This window comes from Aulonocara stuartgranti, assembly GCF_965226115.1.
Source record: "Aulonocara stuartgranti genome assembly, chromosome: 3".
NCBI classification, from domain to species: domain Eukaryota; kingdom Metazoa; phylum Chordata; class Actinopteri; order Cichliformes; family Cichlidae; genus Aulonocara; species Aulonocara stuartgranti.
In genome coordinates, this window is record NC_138941.1 from 55,815,342 (window position 1) to 55,835,744 (window position 20,403).

Genomic DNA, 20,403 nt, shown 5'->3' on the forward strand with positions numbered 1-20,403 from the left:
ACAGATCTGAAGCTTGTCTGCTATTGGACAATTGGACATCTCTGCTATTGTAGAGATTTACTTGAGTTTTTAAAACAAAAGAAACCTTACTAAAGAGACTGACCAAATTGCAGTTATTTATCATGTAGTTTGTAGGTTTAACTGGAAAATAAAAATCTCATCATAACATAACATAACGATCCCAGGGGATTATTTTTAGGGCAAGACTAATCAATTTTTGTGTTCGTGTGTTAGTTGGGGTCATGTGAGTTCAGTGCAGGCCTCAGGGGACTTTTTCCTAAACTGTGGTCAGCTAGACTGTGCTTACTGAGCAAATATACTGATCTTTGTGCAAACATTAAAGTTCAGCCTCAGCTTCCTTAAGATTATAATCTGAAGTATCTGCCATCTGTGTTTATCCAGGTCAAAGTCGATGGACATTGGGCTTTCGCGTTGGAAGATTCCACATTAACGTAAACTGTTTCTCCATTATTTAGTCTATAATAAAAACCCTAAAACCTTCAAGTTACACAATAAAATAAACAAAAATTAAATTGATCAGATATTCCTGTTTTAATGAACCAGCAGGCAAAATGCTTGAAATGCATTTATAAAATGGCAGCAGTCTGAAGTAATTGATTCCTTTCATCTGTAGTAATTATGCTGCTACTTTAGTTTTTAACATCCTTTTTTTTTTTTTAGCAATGTATCAACAGATCAGAACACATGTGTATGCTACCATTGTATATAGTGTATTATCTTACTTTTTTTCATTGATTGTACTTATTTGTATTTTTGTATTTCCTTCTGATATCTGTACCTGAGCTGAGGTGACACAAAAATTTCCCTGTTGTGGGATCAATAAAGTCTTGTCTTATCTTAACAATCAATTCTTGTAATATCTCCAACAACACTGTCTGCAGCATTAGCTCCAACCCATGACAGTTTTTACATACTGAAAATGATTTTTAAAGCAGAAATATAAATTTGTGTTCATCCCTCCATCAGACCTGTTACTGCTGATTTTTCAGTCCCGTTGTGTAATTTGGCTTCTTGAGAGCCACTTTTTCACTGACAGCAGCTGGATCAGCTCAAGGGTCTGATCTTTGTTGGATTCCTCCCCCCATGACTTTCAGGTGCCCCTCTCCCCATATCTGATATGAGGACTGCCCATAAAATTTGTAAAGAACTTCAGAAAGTCTGGAAAACTAATCCTCAACCTCACTTTAAACAATCTGGCTTCTTGGAAGCAAAATATAAAGAAATAATCTGCAGCTAAGTGATTTTGCACAATATTGTCAAAGCACACCAACTATTGTCTTGAGTGGATAATCTTGGCTAATTTATTGAAATTCTGGGGCAGATCTGGTCTTTTTCTTCACTGTTTTCACATTTCTTTGTTACATCAATCATCACTAGATTCTTGTAGCACGGGTTGCTATCTGTTTGTGATGTGCAAATTTTAATGCAAACTCATACTGGAGTTGCTGATGTGATTTGTGTTGCAAAAGTCAAACAAGCTTTTAGCAGTCAGTACGTCCTGTAATGGCACAGAGCAAAAATGTTCAAGTAAACATGTTTTGTTCTCTACAATAAGAACAGATTGGTCTCTGCACATTAGGAGTTCTGAGGTTCGAGATTCAAATATAAATATATCTGTATAAACCAGCCTTATGTTTCTGATGGTTTTGATCTGTGTGTAAATGAAACTAAGCCTTGAGGAACTCCTTAAGCGAACTAAAATAGAAAAGAATTTACCTTTATGATGGCCACACAGGAATAACTTGCATATCCATTTGCATGCTCAGGATGGTTTGTTTCCATTATTTTTGAATAAAGTTACTGTACAAACTCTGACACCAGCCTTTGCTCCCGGTTTCTCCTGCACTTAATCCCCAGCTTGTTGTGAAACGTTTGCCTAAATGTGCCAATGTCTGGCCATAAACTTGTAGCGAGACATTCTTGTACCACCTGTGAAAGAGTTTTTCCTTTGAGTGCATTTTTGTAGTTAAACACTTCAACGTTGCAGATCAACTTGTTTTTACTTGTCGAATCTTTATTGTTAAATCAAACTTTTTCTTCAAAGCTGCAGATAAGTCTTAGTCTGGTAACAAACCTTCCTCTGGGATATTTTTCTGTGCGTTCAGGGTGACACGAGGGTGCGTTTGCACTGAGTCAGGCCTCAGTCACAAGGATGGCCTCAACTCTAAATCAAAACAGCCAAAATGACAGGCAAACAAATAAAATTTTCTCCTCAGTTGTGCAGAACTGAACTTGCTGTATTCATGAGTCTTTGTGCATTTGTGTATTTTCAGCTTCAGAATAAGCAGCTGTTGAAGCTTGGTGTTGTGGTTTGGCTCGGAGGTGCAGCTCACAATCCAGCGCCATGAGCATCCTTTAGCAACACACCGAATCGTTACCAGCTGCACACCCTGATCTGACCTCAGAGTTCAAAAATGTTGCTTTTTTTCCCCCCCAAGTCTCCTCCAAGCCCTTCCAGCCCATAAAAGTGTCCTAGATCAACACTTCAGGTTGTAGGTTTAACAAAGTTGGACAGTTGTGCAGATCACTGGATATTTGTGATCCACTAACATTATAAAATGTTTTGGCCTGATGTTTGTTTCTGTTGTTTTGCCCTCTGTGTGGTCTGCCTTCTCGAGAAGTCAGCTTGGTAAATTGGAAATGGAAATTATGTAAAGAGGAGACGTGGTGCTCCAGTGAAGAAAATTAACAAAGAGTGCATGTGCACAATAGTTTCACAACATTTCAGCTTTGTGGTGGCAAGTATGCCTGCTGGGCGTGGAAGTAAAATGTCAGCTATTTGTTTTCTTCCCATTCGTTAAGATGGAGGCTTCAAAAGATTGTTGGAAGCATTTCAAAGGAAGCTGCTAAGGGCATGACTTCTGGAAGAACTTTGGCGTGAACCAATGAAAGCTAGAGTCTGATTGGTTATCCTGCACCATACATTTAGATATTAACACCTTCTAATGTGAGTGGTAAATGGACAGATTTTTGTTTGTCTTCTTGAGCACTCAAATGCAGTTAACGCTTTCTAACATCCACACATGATGAACAGATCAGAGAGCAACTCAGGGCTTAGTGTCTTGAACAAAGTATGCAGTCAGGGATCAAACTGCCAACCTTCTGGTTAGAAGATGACCCTGCTCTGTGTCCTGAGCTATAGCCATCCCATTCCTTTGCTTAATCAACCAAACCTTCCCTTTTCCTTTTAAAGAGGTTTCCCTACTGAAAAAGTCAGTTTAGTTCAGCTCAAGCCAACGAGAGTCTTTGATCAACAAGTTTGATCTAGAACTACTTTTAGGAATAATGTTACTGCCTTCAAACCTCTGACAGGATCACTTATGGCTGTCTGCAGCTGCCTACACCCACAGATATCTCCACCACTGTCCTTTAATGAGATGGTGTTTTTGGTGAGAAACGCCCCACCTCCTGGGCTTAACTTCCTATCAACAACCCCGCGTGTCCAACCATTTCCACTTTTTATTTATTCATTTTTTAAAAAAAATCTATTTCAAGAAAAGCTTCTGTAACCACACAGTTAAACAAATTATATTAAATGCACGATGATTAAGTTGATGAATAATCATGTAAAATAAATATTGATCAGATAAATCTGACTGTACTGTTTGATGTCAGTATCACAGTAATCTGGTCCTCTGGACACATGTGAGTGCACTGGAAACAGGAGCTTTCTAAACCTGCACCTTTCACAGAGCCTTACAGGGTCACAGAGGCCGGTGCGCTTCTGTTCTCTTTACCTTCACTCCCCCGGTCGTTGCTGATTGATGCCCTCCCAGAGCTCGTTACAAATGGAGCGCTCTTCATCTTAAAAAGGAGCGTGTCCCACCCATAGCTTCTGGGTTCTTATCAGGAATCATCTGTTGTTGGGGCTCTCTCTCTGTACGGTCTTTACCCTGCAGTATAAACAGCCTCCAGATGACTGTTGTTATGAACTGGTGCTGAAAAAAAAACATAACAGGCCCAGCCAGCTTTCCTACTTTTCACTGCATTTTATTGGGGACCAAGCACACTCCTGTTACTGTGAACGTTTCTGTCAAAGAAAGAAAGAAAACAAAATCTCTGATAAGAGAAACTGCCTGTGATTAAGAGGTTCCAGATCTGCCGTAGGATTATAGAAATCCTGCAATAATCCTATAGTAGTCGCAGAGTCACTTATATAATCTTGTGTTCATCCCAATGCTGAATATGCCGTGCATCACAGATCGTGTATTCGGAGTATTTTTAGAGAGGCAGTCCCTTGTGTGTGGGAGAGGAGCTGGTCTCCATAGTGATGGGGGGATTTGTTGAGCAGAAGCTGTTATTGGATCAATAAACAGGCTACTAGTGCGGGTGTGTTTGTGTCGAGTACAAACTCTGCGAGGTTACCTCCACAACAAGCAGGTCGAGTGAACAGTCAGTTTTCCGGACACTGAAAAGGTAAATAAATAAAAAGCGGATCAACATTTCCATGTCCATAAATGGTGTTAAATAAATATTAAAGTCTGGCTAAACTCATTGCATAACATGCAAGTAAGGTCATTTGAACACTGATAGTCGATTAGTTGATTGGAAGTTATTATTTCTGCACAGAAAAACTGAATGGTCTGCAGCTTAGCCTGAAATGTGTTGTAAATGACTGGAAAGAATAGATTTGAGTCTTAGATGCTGTTCTGGTAAAACGATTGCTTTTCAAGGACTTTTCTGACAAAAACTAAAGTTTTAGCTTTTAGCTCAGGTTTAGCTTTGACTGGAATTAAGAAACTTATTTTTAAGGACGCATAAAATCCAAACTTGAAATCAATGTGAGAAACACTAATGAGCTGAAGTCGGCACATCTGTTCATTATTTCAACGGCCCCCAACCTTTTTTGCACCACGGACCGGTTTATGTCTGACAATATTTTCACAGACCGGCTTTAAGGTGTCGTGGATAAATACAACAAAATAAAACTAGTACCAAAAAAAGACGTTTTATTCATAGCACACAGGAAAAGACCCAGGGAAACAGAGTTGAGGATAAAAATGATTTAATAACAACAAAAAAATAACACTAAAAGCCAATTTAAAAACCATAAATTCCACACCCCGGTACCGGCCCAGGGGTTGGGACCACTGCATTATTTAGTCTGTTCAACATTTAATGTCTATTAAATTAATTTAACCAGTTTTGTTCTGATTAGCTGCCCCTCATAAACTGAGAGTTTGAACAGCAGGTGGGCGGAGCTTCTATTTTTATAGCCATGTCATGCCAGGAGTAGGGAAAAAAACTTTATCAAACTGAGCGTTTAGAGCAGTCTAAAGCTTTGTGCTGATAACTGAGCTCATTATTTGAGCGGGTACTTAGATTCCCAGTTTAAATGTTTGTTAGACCCTGAAAAGGAAACGCTTAATTTTTTTTCTCACAGTGAGTGGAAGTAAAGTTGGCCTGAAGCTAAGGACAACTCTTCCTTCCTTCATTTATACTAAGCACAGTTAAAACAAACGATAGTACGACATTGTCTGATGCATAAATAGGATAAAACTAATTGGAGGAAGTGGCAACTGTGAGTAACAGATAAAGTAGGACTTGCTGGTCTCAGGTTTATCCTACAGCGAGCTGAAGGTTTAGGAGAAAATGGTCAAACCATGTTAGTGAGGAGTGAAACCCTTTTGGTTTGGGATGAGTTAGAAAGAAGTTTTAGAGCAAATGAAAAAGTGTAGCACATTTGTGTTAGGTTGTGCAACCCTGTTGGGACAAAGTTTCCAAACAATGTTTTATTTGTTTTTTGAGAAGAAAGCTTGGAGTTTGTGACTTTTATAAGACTTAAAAATGCACTTGTTCATAAGAAGGATCTGCATAAGAAGTTAGTGAGGGTGATCTCTGCCTTGGAAAAATCAAACATATATTCTAATGGTCATCAAAACCACGTCTTTATTTATTATATGTACTAAAATGTAGGGCAGGGCAATATGGCCAAAAATATTTCTCACGATATACATTTGAAAATTTGTGATAACAATATAACTTACGATATAATTGACACGAGACAAAATACTTTACAACTCCACAACTTTATTACTGCAAAAAAAACCAATGTATTTTCACTTAAACAAGCAGCTGTTTTTATGTGCATTAAAGCTATATAACATTTAACAGTGCAAATGCAAATTCCTTGCTGACAGTTTAACCAAAAGGCATTTCCAGTGGAAATGGGCTGACATATTATGACCATAACCATGTATAATATCCACAAAACTTATACACAGGTTATACACACACACACACACACAATGCAGCACAGTACGTATCACTCCGCGAGGCTCCTGACTAGCCGTAATGCTCCAACAATCCATCAAGCGGTGCGGCTTCGTAGCTTAGCAAAGTCTTAGTAAAACATTTTTGACCGATTTTTAAGTGCCGTGTATCACATACAATTGGTTTGGTAATAACAGTAATAACGACCCGCCTGCATACTCTACCGAATAATGTGCTTTGGTGTGTATCTGACGGACGAAAGCTAAACCAGTTCCACACCACTGAAGTTGCAGCATTTTTACAAACCAGTTCTGGTTCATCCGTTTCATTCAACAGTCCACTTTCGTCCTTCTCATTTTCCATTGCTGTCATACTTTTTCCGCCATGTGCGTATGAAAACAAAGGCACTGCGCATGTGCGTTTTACTCTATCGCGTTATTTCCTTTTATCGTTGCCTAACATTATACCAGCATTACCGTGAGCGGTATGATATGGCCCAGCTCTACTAAAGGGCGTTAAAGTTTCATTGCAGGTTCATCGACCCAAGGAGTAAAATTTAAATACTTGAATGCTTTTATATTTGTCACTGACTTAGTGCTTCTCACCTGTCCTCATCTTCAGGTGCGAGCGAGGTCGTCGCCATCATGATCCCGGAGCCAAAAGGCCGCGAGATCGTATCGCTGTTGGAACGAAATGTGACGGTCACCATGACGATCACCATCGGGACGAGGAACCTGCAGAAGTACGTGAGCAGGACGTCGGTGGTGTTCGTATCGATCTCCTTCATCGTGCTGATGATCATCTCCCTTGCCTGGCTCGTCTTCTACTACATCCAGAGGTTCAGATACGCCAACGCACGGGACCGGAACCAGGTGCGAACACGGGTCTGCGTCTCCTGCTGTTCTGCTTAGTTTATGAAGACAGAAGGAACAGCATCATATAACTAGAGCCTATGTTAATGAGGTGGTTCAGAAGAGGTTTATCTTTTACAGTATAAGAGTAAATACTTACATTTTTAGCACTTTGAAACTTTGAAAATGTGTCGTCAGTAATGTAGTTCATCTCTGCTGAATAACGAGCCCATTATTGGAAAGTGTTCTGTTTTCAGCTTGTAAAACATGAATCACATTTTACAAGCTCGAAGTAAAGACTCACTGTGTCTCTCCAGCGGCGTCTTGGTGACGCAGCGAAGAAGGCCATCAGTAAGCTGCAGCTTCGCACCATCAGGAAGGGCGACCAGGAGACCGAGCCCGACTTTGACAACTGCGCCGTCTGCATCGAGGGCTATAAGGCCAACGACGTGGTCCGCATCCTGCCCTGCAGGTAACCACAGCCTCAGAAACACCTCACGCAAATGTGGAAGTAAGGACTGAAGGATGGGGATCGTATTATGTTTGAGGACTGAGTGCTGAGTTTGAATGAAGACCTTCAGGATAGTATCTTCTATACAGTGCCAATTATTCTTTTTTTCTTTTTGGTGGGGGCTCTTTAGCTAATTTAGTATTTTCACGGTGTTTTTGAGTCAGTTGGTGTTCGTGAGGCCACTGTAACCTGCAGGAGCTTAGCTGCCACAGAACAAACAGTCATCGAGACTGAAAAAGACCTCAGAGAGTCTCCTGACGTCTTCACGCTGTAGCTGTCGCAGGTTATCAGCTCAGTGTTAGTCTGTGCAGGGAAATGACTCAGAGCTGACACGACTGTTAGACAGGGATAGTGTGTTTGGGTTACTGAAAACAGCTGATTTTTAATGCTTTATTTGCTGGTGGGTTGCGCTGTCTATAAGAATATACCATGTTTTAACTAGCAGTGATGTGAATAATCTATATCAGTGAAATAATTACAAAGTAATTACTTAGTGCTTTGAAATAAATATAGTGCTGCAGGTGTCAGTGCTAGAAAGAGGAGGACAAAGATTAGAAGATGTTTAATAGTAATGGAAACTAAATAAGACAGCTGTGGTTTTAACTTCTTCTCACTTCAGTTGGGCTGTTTCTGCAACACATAGTGGGCTTGGACAGCAGCTGAAACAAGGCCTTTCTTCATGTTTACTGGTTTGTGCTGCTGCTGTCGACTACAGGAAAAACATGTTGGCTCCACCGCGGCTCACTGACTTTTTTTTCTGCTTGTGTGTCAGACTACACAGTCCCACCAGAAACTGTGACCGCATCAGTCTTTGTTGTGATATTAACCTTTTTTCTTGACAACAGCTGAGCCTGCGGGGGCTAGGGCTGAACGATTATGGAAAATAATCTAATTGCGATTTTTTTTTTGCCCCAATATTGCGATTGCGATGCGATATGCGATTATTTTTTAAGGTCTTTGTCTTCTGTATTATTAAACAAAGACAAGCAATACATCATATAGTATGGCCAATACTATATTACATTAATTTTAAACTGTTCTTTCCTGGAAGACAGACCTCTGTTATGATGACATGAGGTGATGCATGAATTGATGACTGACATTTTTATTTAACTTCTTCAATCACAACAGTATATTTGAACATACACAATAGTTTATTTTTAGCTTACAAACATCTGAGCATAAAGTGCTGACAAGGAACCCTGGTGTAAACATTAAAATGAAAGTCAGTACAATGTGCAGATTGCAGAAATATACATAAACAAAATCAGTGGCTTTACCACACTCAGTTTTTCGACATCTGTGAACTACTAGACAGTCATTCAATTAAAAAATAATATTAAATAAATAAAACTAATAAATAAAAAATACACACATCTTACTGATCTCTGCAGTCAGTAACATTACACATAAAGTGCAAACATAATAGCAATTGTATAAACACACACACAAACACGCCTTTAAAATTTAAAGGCGTGAAATTGGACGGTCTAGTTCTGATTAGCTAATCAGAAGGCTAGTTCTGATTAGCGTCACCGCTGTCTCGGTGGAGTTTAATAAACTCGGCCGTCTGCTTCTTGCTATCTAAAATATAACCAGACACTGGTGTAAATTCTCGACTGTCTCATACTTCTGTTTAATAAGTTTTCTGTTTGACGTTTAGTCAGCTGTGTGAAAACCAAGGAGGAACCCACCCGGGGGATTAATAAAGTTTTATTTTATCTAATCTAATAACTTTAATCTCAGCCAAACCGATTTACTCACGAACAAACAAAACACTGAAAAAAGCCCAACAATAACATTTTTAGGTTGTCTAAGTGACTTATATATTACGTTTAACCCGAGCAGCGAAACTCCGCGGTGATCTGAAAATGATGTGCCGGGAGTTGTGCCGTTCTCGGCCGCATCAGTAACCCTCGAGCTCCCGGCTAGCTGTCGAGCTGGTGGGTAGCAGACGCCTCTGAAAACGTCGAAGCACTTTTGCAAATATGGGATATCTTGATAAACCGAGCAGATATTTGATGTTTACACAACTACTTTCTCGCCTGAAAATATGTTAAAAGTTTATTTTGTGACCCAGAAAGATTAGTATGAGTAATTTTAAAACTTAGTAGCGGCCGCCATTGCTGGAAACTGGAGTTTGGCTGGGCCGCGCTATGAATTCTGGGATATGGTAGTAATTTGGACAGCCTTCGGCGCGTCGCTGTGACGTAATCGGTCTACAAATGCGGCCTCAGGAGGATGCAGCCCATGAATTGTATAATATAATCGCAGTATAATCGCAGCCTTTGCGGTTAGAAAATTGCACTTGATCATGTCGCGATATTATCGCAAATGCGATATATCGTTCAGCCCTAGCGGGGGCTACACTTTAGCCCTTAAGCTGGTTAGCAACCAGCTGACAACCTACGGTGACAAGAGGAAAGAGGGATTTCTGGTGATATTCAGATGAATTCAGTTGCACCAAAACTTTGCTTTTGAATGCTTTAATCACAAGCAGGTTGCCACAGTCGTCTGTAGTGTCCTTGTCTACAAACACTCTGCATTTCACTATTTGAGCTGTAATGAAACTGGAAAAACTTGGACTTCAAGGTAAAAGTTGTGCCTTACTGTTAAAACCAACACTTTTAAAAGGGTCAGCTTTTACTTTGAAGGCCAATGGCATCTTATCCCTTTTTGTATTGCACTTCTGACTTTTTCACTATCACTCGATGAGTAGTTGCTGGATGTTTGCAGCTGATAGGTTTGTAGCTTGAACCCATCCGCTGGAACGTTGAAGACAATATAATTACACTGCAAAGCAAGACACAAGTAGGCAAGCTTCTTCATGTTTCTCGTGCACGGGAGAGAACCGGACAGGCACCGTTCCTTCGCTTGACCCCAGTTGCTCTCGTCCGTTCTCCCGTACCACTGTTCTTTTATTGAGGTTACATGAATATGCATAAGTTCATTAACATATGACGTCTACATACACACAAAGAGTACCGTGTGTGTGTGTGTGTGTGTGTGTGTGTGGACTGCTGATCAAAGGGTCAAACATCCTTGGTCAGGAAGAGGGTAGCCTCCCCCTCACCCTAGATGGTTCATCCTAGATAACACGGTGAGGAAGTCCTGCAGTTCATCTAAACAAAGAGCACTTAGACTAGAACAGACGCAACTACGTTAATCCTACCATAAAACAATAAGACACGGTATGACCTCTCATGCTCCCAAAGTGCTGTCTAATACACACAAAGTTTGCAGACTATCAAGGATCAAAACCTCTACCAATCTACAACTAATTACAAAACTCTAAGCATATATAAGTAAATATTTCTAAGCATAAATGACAATCAACAATACAAATCTAACAGCAGCCAAATCAGCAATCTGCAACAGTCGGCGACATGTACTGCTAAATGCATTTTACAGTCCTTGTACAAAGAAGAATACCTGTTTTATGTTATGAGGGTCACTAAACAGTCTGTTAACCTACAGCATCCTCATGTGATTGATTCTAATGTGAAAATACTTTAAAAATATAAATAAAATTAATTATTGCGGGTTCAGCCTCCTTTAGTTGCTTCACAAGTAAAGCTGTTGTGGACTCTGATGGAAACCCCGTCGGCTTTAACTTGACCATCAGGCTGTTGTCTGTGCTGAACCCTGGCATGTAGAATTTTATCTTTCTTTGTGAAAATGAGGGAAAACTGAGAGAAGAACGACAAGCATCCAAATATTTAAAGACAATGATGACCATCACTGGTAAACTGTTCAAATACCAGCGAGAAAACGCCCCGTCGAGTGTTTATTGTTCAGCCCTACTGAACTTGTTGAATGGAAGCCGTGATCGTTGCGGGCAGAGTCGACCTTTTTATTAAATTGTTGCCAGTCTTGTTTTCCTGTGATCACAAAACCACTTTGTGCCGATGGAAGCTGCTGAGTTGAGCTCAGGGCAGATTATTTTCTTGTGATCAGAGGAAATGTATTTTTGGTTGTGACTACAATGACTATTTGTTTTGACCTCACAACACTCTGGCTGTGCGGCGCACTGTATGAGATTACCAACCAAGTTTCATAAAGCATGTTTGTGCAGATTCTTGTGTGCCGGCGCTAAGTGAAAGCGGGTGTGATGTTTGTCTTTCCTCACAGCATTTTTCTAATGTTTTCAGATCCACAGTAGAACGACTGATTTCACCATATTTTATTGTTTTTCTTCTTTGCAGACATTTGTTTCATAAGAGCTGCGTAGATCCGTGGCTGCTGGACCACCGCACATGTCCCATGTGCAAGATGAACATTCTGAAAGCTCTGGGCATCGCTGTGAGTGTGAAACTGGGTTTTATATTTCCTAGAGTGAGCACAGAGCAGGATATGCAGCCCTGAAAGGAAGTGATTTTATAGTTTAGGACTGTACAAGAACGTTATGACGTGTTTACGGCTGCTTAAATAACAGGTGATGATAATATCCTTCCTGGATCTTTTCATATATTGTCGCTGATCTGTCATAGCAGCCCCAAGTCATGCATCCTCTGATCCGTAATGGTAGCTGAAGATAAGACACGGGTGTCAAACATTGGGCTCGGGGGGCAGAATGAAGGCCGCAGTCCTACCCACTTTTCAGAGTGTGAAAATTGCAAAGAAGGAAATGAACTTTTTAGTGAGTTTTGTCCTTAAGAAGGGATCACGTCCCAAAACTCCAAACTGTTCATTTAATCTAAGCCAGACGTCTGAATCATGCTCAGTTTTTACAGCTGTCTTACCGACAGAGACGTAACCCACTGTCTGTCTGCGCACACCAGAATGTGAGGTGTTTTCCATGAAAGTGTTCATCATCAGTTTTGGAAATGCATAATTCATTAAATGAATGTTTTCTGAGTCTGTTTAAACGTTCTCACTTCTAAAGAAAGACAGCGACTTGCAATTCTTTGAGACACTCGTCAGATAATATCCACTGTAGACCAGAAGTTGGGAAATTCCTCAAGCTGCAAGAAACCGTTGCAAAACAGAAAGTGTTCCTTTGTTCAAAAACTGAAGGGAGAAAACATACAATCCTGTATTCGATGACTGCGATTGAAATGATCCTTTACTAGCTTTACTAGAATTATTTCTTTTAAGGTTGTGTAAATGTTTTGAAGCTTTTCTCTGAACTGAGGGGTTTCTGCCATGTTTCAGGTCTGCTTAGAAACAAAATGACTAGGTTTGCATCAAGGGTTAGTGAGGGTGGTCTCTGCCTATGGAGCTACCCCTGGAGAAACCCAGAGCCTTTTCTAATGGTCATCAAACCATTAGACCGTGTCTTTATTGAGATATTGTCAGTTGTCAAAAGTCGACTTTAAGGGTAAAAGCAAGGTCATCATCAAAGAGAGGAAAATACTTCATGACAGGCTCTTTCTTTCTTCTCCTTCTTTAAAAAAAAAATACTGGAGTAGCTTTGAATGATTCACTCCAAATAATCCTCGTTTATCTTACACTGGGCTCTGGGCAGCTCCTCGGTCTCAAAGATCCACTTAGCTCAGCACCCTTCATGGACACGTCCCCGTCTCAGTTTTAATGACTGATTGCCGATTCCATTACCCAACCTGTTGATGCCGTTTATCATATTTCCCTTCAGACTGGTGTTTTTAACTATTATTTGTGTAGTGTTTTTTTTGTATTTTCTAACTATTATTGAGGCGTATTTCTCAAAATGAAGAAGCTTTAGTCCACCACCGCAACAACAGAAAAACACAGTAAAAGTACAAACGGACATCTCAACCAAAGGTCACCCCACTGACTTACATCTGCCAAGAAAATCACGTTAACTTGTATCAGTGGAGAGTGTTTGTCTGACAGTTTGTTGTTAAAAACACACCATGGCCCGATGTTGGACCGGCCATTAAAGCAACAAAAATGAGTAGAAGCCTAGTAGAAAATGTTAAATACTGACAGTTATGTAATTGGTACTGGAACTGTTTACTACATTAGACATCTGTTTTGTATTGCGTTTAACATTTAGGTTGAATTTGTTCAGTAAAAATTGCTTTGATCATTTTCCAGTAAAAAAGTATTTTTTCTGTTTGTAACAAAACTCAGTCATTCAGACTGTGACCCTCAGTGTTCAGAGCCAAAACGTTTTTAAGCTTAGAAGTACAGGTTAGCTTGTGTCTCAGAACTAAGGTGTGAAGTCTGACATAGATCAAAGAAACTTTTAAAAATGGCTGTCACACATGTTGATTAGTTAGACCCTCACTGTATCTTAGGTAGAATGACACGATGTCAGTCGGCTCCTGGAGCGGGACAATCACACTGTGGTGTTCATGTCGCTCTGCTACAGCTGAACGCAGACTGTCTGGACGACCTGCCTCTGGACTACGACCTGGACCTGGGCCGTGTAAGTGGGGTGGGCGGCGTTGGGGTTCTGGCCCTAGAAGCTGTGGTGTCCGGGGCGTCCAGCGACGGCACGCTGAGCGAGGGCGGCTCCTCTGTTGTGCTGGACCCCGGCGTGCGGCGGGTCGGGCTCCCACAGGACTACCAGGACCCTGACACCCTGAGGGACAGCCCTGTGACCACCACCACGGACACCCACACAGGTGACTCTCACACTCCATCTGATAAGTGCTCGTACACTGACACCCAGTGGTGTCTGTGCCCCATAACTCGCTTCAGTCATGGCTACTGCAGTCACACTGACTATGTGATGCATCTTTACCCTGATCACATTAAACTTCCTCTTTATTTCATAATGAGGAAGTTTAAGTGACTGCAAAAGAGGAAGCAGAAATACAATTTTAGCTTAATTTTACTGAATGAAAGGGTCCCATACCAACCATGCTACAAACTATTATAGAAACATAAAGCTAATGTGACACTTTTGGCAGATGTTTGGGGATGTTTTCATTTCTCTGTAGAAAAACGTTCTCTTCTCTTGTCCTGGAAGTATTACTGCCATGTCTGTGTCATGCTTTAATGTCATCCTTTCTAACATTCTTTCGACTGGTTCTTATATAGCACTATTCTGCTCTACTTGAGCACTCAAAGCAGTCTATACACAACATTCACCTACTCACACATACAGTTATGTAAGCAGTTTTTTCTACTTCTAAGTGCTTTCTAACATTCATACTCCAATGAACACATCAGAGGCAACTTGGTTTTCAGTGTCTTGCCCAAGGATACTTTAGCATCCAGACTGGAGCAGGGCTCAAACCACCAACCTGCCAATTAGATGACCTGCCTGAAGTCCTGAGCCACAGACATTAACACAGTCTTAATTCTAGGTTCTGTTTAGCAAAACCGAGATTAGATTGCTCTCAAATGTCTTTGCATTGTTATTGTAGACTAGAACAGCTGGCTTCACCTGGCCAAGTTTGAATTGAACTTATTTATCGTTATTATTGGAAGGAGTTTCACACAAGACTTTCAGACAACCGTGAAACTGAAAAGAGCGAACCCTCTCTGTAATCTGAATTAAAAACAAAAGTTACGTCTCCAGAAACTCAGGAATAGCCCTCTTTTTCTCTCTTTCAGGTGAGCTTCAGCCAATGGCGAGCAGCGCCTCAGTGGCATCATTTGTCATCGCTGTGGAAACGGGTCTGTCAGACGAGGAAGTGTCCTTGGAGCAACCTCAGTTGGTGGACAAGTCCTGAGAGCAGCACAGCAGAACCTAACCAGAATCGGCCCAAACCAGGCTCTAATCAGGTTCAGATTAGATAAATAACAGACCTGACTGTTATATTTAAAAAAACAAAAACAAAATGATGAAAAAGAAAAAAATATCTGAACCAAACCTGACCGCATTCGACTGAGCAAAACCTGAGCTAGGCCTGGGATCTGGTTCTGGTTTTCTCTGGTTCCAAGTGGATGCTAAAACCCAGATCCAGCACCAGGGTTCTTCTTGGCTCTTCTACATGGATATGTGATACAAGATTTCGCCAAACCAACTTGTCTGGACCAGACGTATTGAAACTAAGTGGGTCTTTTCCAGTGTGTTCACCTCAGTCCTTTCCTTGGTTCTCGAGTTAACCAGGATTTTTCTCCAGTGCAACTCAGTCTACAGATGTCTTGGTTAAATCCAGTTCTGCCTCAGTCAGACTCGCATCTTGTTATCCTTACAAACCTTTCATTGACCCTGACAAGCTTCTGCAGTATAGATCGAGTCCTTCATTTCAAGACTTTTTTTTTGTCTCCTGACTTTGAGGACTTCCAAGAAGCAGTAGGCTGTATTTCTGTATGCAGTCCGTGAATATAGATTAAGCTTTTGTTCTGTAACTTTTCTCTGGATCTCCTGGAATATTCTCTTTTACCTGGTTTTCCCAAATAGGGAAGCACAACAGCAAAAACCAATCATGATGGACTGCTCGCTTCCTCTCCTGGTTCGCATTATTGGAAAACTCTGTTAAATAAGCTTATTTTAATTTGCCTGCCAAAAGGCCAGGCAGAGCCTGTTCCCTGATGTGTGTGTGAGTATCTGTGGTGGATGATTTACATTTTGCAAAGGTGGACATTTACTTTGAAAGGACACAAGCTACTCTGAGCAGTGGTTTTCTTTAGTCTGTAGTTTATGTAAAGAGGTAGCTTTGTCCTGAAATAATTACTACCACAGTTTGACTGCAGTTTGAACAGCAATTACACACAGTATTGTTTCCTTTTAATCCCCCCCCCTCTTTTTCCCTGTCTGTGTTATTCTAGGCTTTGTTATCTTAACAATACTCTGACAGTATTTAGTTTGGTTGCTTTCTGTCCAGTTGGGTTTCCAAACAGGGTTCCTATGTTTGTCTGCAAGAGCGATGACATTTAAACCACTTTTTCCCATTTTTTTTTTAATTTGTTTGTAGATTACAGGGCTCCACAGAAAATTAGAGGATTGATATGGTCTGGCCTTTCTGTACAAGAAGTGCATATGGAGGCAATAAATCCTGCACCTTGGGTAATCGGGTCGATAGACATCCCGTCATAATGTATCAATCATCTTTCGAAATATTTAAAACGCTTCCAATGCTGAGCAGAAACATTTCTGTCGATCCTTTGTTGTGTTAACCCGAGATAACCGTTTGAACCATCTGCATGGCCTACACATGCAACTTTTATTCTCAGCAAAACAATCAATGTGTGCACATGTCAGCTCTGGTCTGTTCTGATAAAGTGGACAGAAAGAATGAAGAGGAGTCAGTTTAGTTCAGACTGTATTTTTGTCCACATGTCAAATTCCATTTTCTTGATACGAGTTATGCAGAAAATTGCAATAAATTAATTAAGAGGGATCCAGTCAGACCTTAGAAGCTGAAAACAATTTCAGAAAATGGGATGAAAATGTGACAGTTTTGAGATTTCTTCTTCAAACCCATAATCACAAAATAAAAGTGCAATAAAGATGGCTGTCGAGTCCATAGTCAGTGCCAGTTTTTTTCCACATACGCCATTTGGAAAATTTCTATCACCAAAGTGCACGAGAGGGAAGTTTAAAAACTCCAACGCTTGCAGTTGCTGTGCTATGTTACTTAAACATCAGATGTTCGAGTTGGGATCCAAGCTTAGAGTTGACCGCGCTGTAGTCGTCTGAATGACAGGCTTATTTTGTTCCCTAGCAAGGTAGAGTTATTTGGCCACAAACAGTGGATTTGCAATCTCCGACTTCCCTGAGGTGGTCTAACTGAGGTGTGAACTTGAGATTTTCAGCTTCAGGTGGAACACAGCACGGGGCCGGTCTGTTGTGGTTTGTGGCCTCTGACGAACTCGGATGTTGGAGATTCCTACGTTTTGTTGCAATTTTTGCACTGATCATTTGTGCAATTAATGTAGAACTGATTTTAATTAGGAACAAGATATCAAAGTCTGCCCACCCTTTAAGGTACACAGTGGAAACACTTCCCTTGTCCTTCTTCCGTCACCTTAACCTTAGCTAAGCAAACTCTCTGTGGCAGTCATACATCCAAATGCCACGTAGGAACCCTGTCTATAGCGTTGCCTTGTTTTGTTTGACTGTCCAGCCGTCTGTCCGTCTGCCTGACCACACGTGTCTGTTACCATGGCCTCATGCTGCCTTTTTTTTTTTTTTTTTAAAGACACATTTACCTTTAACCCTGACAATCAAGGATTGGGTCCTTTACTTGCTAGTCAGGGATCCTCTCTCTGAACCTTAGGAAACCTAAGAAGCGCTTTCAAATCTGCAGTCAACACACCACACAGTAGAGGTTAGATGCTATTACTACTTCCACAGATCAAGAAATTATCACCACCTCCTGTGAATTAAAGTACCTGGGATAGAGAAATCCTTTTAGAGCTTTAGAGACAGATTTGTGGAAACGCGTTTCATCAGGATGTGTTCGTCAGCTCGAAGCCGAACATGTAAATAAAGTATATAACACAAGTCCACTTTGCCACGTGGCATCACTGTCAGTTTGTCAAATTGGTACGCAGACTGTGTAGGGCTGCGGTCGCATTGTGGTGTCGGTGGCACCACAAGGTTCCCGAAAATGAGAAAGATGAAAGATTGTCGTCTATTTTGATACCAGAGGAGACATTTATTTTTGTAAAAAAGACTGATTTCCTTCCCACTCTCCCGAGTCTACCTGTTGCCTGGATGATTCTCAATGTGATTGAGCATTGACCGATTATTAATGATTATTTGTATAATTGTACATACACACAGTTTGCAAACGAGCTTGATGCTATGAGCCTAAACTGTTGTTATTATGCTTCTCTGTAAAAGGTTTTTGGGATTTGTTTTTTTCTCCTCTTTGCTGTAACCTGATGAAAAATGAGAGAAATGAGACCAAAGGGCAGACTGGAAAACCAGCGCTATACTGGTCCACCAGGCAAACTGGATCTTATGAGAACTTCCAATGCTCAAATAAGAAGACATAATAAATATAAATGTTGTGCAATGAAAAAATAAAATATTCTCCTAACAAGGCTAAATTTAAGTGGTGTGTTTACTGTTTACTTGTACTTTAAAACTAATTAAAAGCAAATGTAATTTGGAGTTTTCTGATGAGCAGACTGATATTTGGACATTCAAGCTGGTACAAATTTGCAGCAATCAAAGACACAGTGGTTGTGTGTTGCGGTCTTCAGTCCTCCCAGTGGCTTCTTTTTCTCTCAGATTCTCAATGAAACCGAATTTATGTTGTGAAATTCTCCGACTTTGCTTCCAAGACTTCACCTTTCCTGTGTCTTCATGGTTCAGCTTCAAACCTGAGAATTAGTCCACACTAAGATCCACCAGTCACCAAGTATCCTGTTAACACTGGCTGACTGAATCTAGAACGGTCGAGGGCTGATAACACATGTAGATGATTGATTTGTATGCCTTGTCCCCCTGGCCTGTTTTCAGTGAGTGATGTTTTAATTAAAGTTGCTTTGTGTTATAAGCTTGAACTGCGTATCGATATTTGCACTTTCGTCCTCTTCCTGTGTGACTGCTGCCATACAGTGGAAGTGAGCTGAACTCGAGCCTACTTTGAATCAGCTTCTTTTCTTTTTCTAGTAGAGACTGATGCTGCTGTGGCGTAATGTTCGCCCATAGAACATATAATGAAGGATAGACCTCAGGCTTCATAAGGGGCTGTGGGGAAAGACTCAAGATGGTACAGAATGAACGTGGTCCACTGGAGCTTTTCATTTTCAATAGATACAGTATAGGTTGGTTTGTTTTTGTTTTTTAATATCTTTTATGGGTGTTAGTTGTAATGAAATAACTTTAAAGCACCATGATCTGTTTTAAAACATCCAAAATTTAGATTTTTAAGGATGGAAGAGCAGCAGCAGAATTTCTGGCAGCACCATATTAATAGCCTCTTAAAGGCCCTCCCGTCATGTACCCAAATGTTTAGAGAAATATCTATTCATTTTATGTAAATGGCATTTTAGGTCACAGAAAACTGAACTTTTATTAAATAAATAAATAAAAGCAGGATTTCTGCTTTTAGGTGTTGAGAAGAAAAACAGACTTTGTCTTTTGGCATCATCATGTACTTCTGATCCCCTGTTTCGACGTCAGATCGGCCAACTTTTTTTTATAAAATTCGGGTAATATCACCACAGGTTACTTTGGCATGCTCTCGACAGCGGCGCGGCCTTTTCATAGGAAGGAAAATGTTTTTTTTAGATTAATAGATAAAAAATAAAAATAATAACTGTGCATGCAGTGCTTTACATTTTTTTTATTTTGCATTATCACTAGAGTCAAAAAGTATTTTAAATGATGCCCACCTTTCATTTCCCATTAATACATTATTTCAAATTAAGAAATATTTGGGAAAATTAAGTTTTCTTGCTCACATTAAATTTAATATGCATGCTTTAATAAAGATTATTTCCTAATTAAAAATGATGACTTGATTCATCATCAGACAGGGAACAAAACCCGAAAACTTCTGGAGCTTTGACATTTCCTGCTGTTGAAGACATGGACAGAAAATTGCAACTCTCATTTTGGACCTATGTTTTAATTAATAATAAATTTTTGTAATCAGCTTCATGTAATTATTTGAGAATACAAAAGAAACAAAGTAATCTCAATAAACTTGCTTTTTGTGATCACAAAGGTTTAATTTAGAGGTAATCATCTAACTATGAGAATGTTGCACATTGATGTGAAATGGTGAAGACTACCAATCATAAATGAGATTAGGAGGCTGTGATTCCACGATACAAACCTTGTGATTGGCAGTAATTATACGTATAACACGGGGAAGTTGAGATCCTTTAGAAGACTGACGGGGGGAAAAGGAGTTTTTCAAAAAGTCAAAGGGGGGACTGTTGTGTCACTGCCAGTAATGACGTCCGATTGGCTCTTTTGTTTAGGTATTTTTCTTGTACGCTGTGGTTTGATTGGTTGCCCAGTTT

General features: G+C 40.3%; 1 protein-coding gene across 1 annotated transcript in view; it reads left to right on the plus strand.

Moving 5' to 3' along the window:
- Nucleotides 1-18,933, plus strand: part of rnf150b (ring finger protein 150b) — a 28,162-nt gene extending 9,229 nt beyond the window's left edge. Inside the window, exons 2-6 of the mRNA XM_082522484.1 lie at nt 6,856-7,106; nt 7,403-7,557; nt 11,802-11,898; nt 13,892-14,147; nt 15,085-18,933. Of these exons, the coding sequence (XP_082378610.1) occupies nt 6,856-7,106; nt 7,403-7,557; nt 11,802-11,898; nt 13,892-14,147; nt 15,085-15,203 (878 nt within the window). The 3' untranslated portion in view covers nt 15,204-18,933. The remainder of the gene's footprint in view (nt 1-6,855; nt 7,107-7,402; nt 7,558-11,801; nt 11,899-13,891; nt 14,148-15,084) is intronic.
- Nucleotides 18,934-20,403: the final 1,470 nt, after the last annotated feature.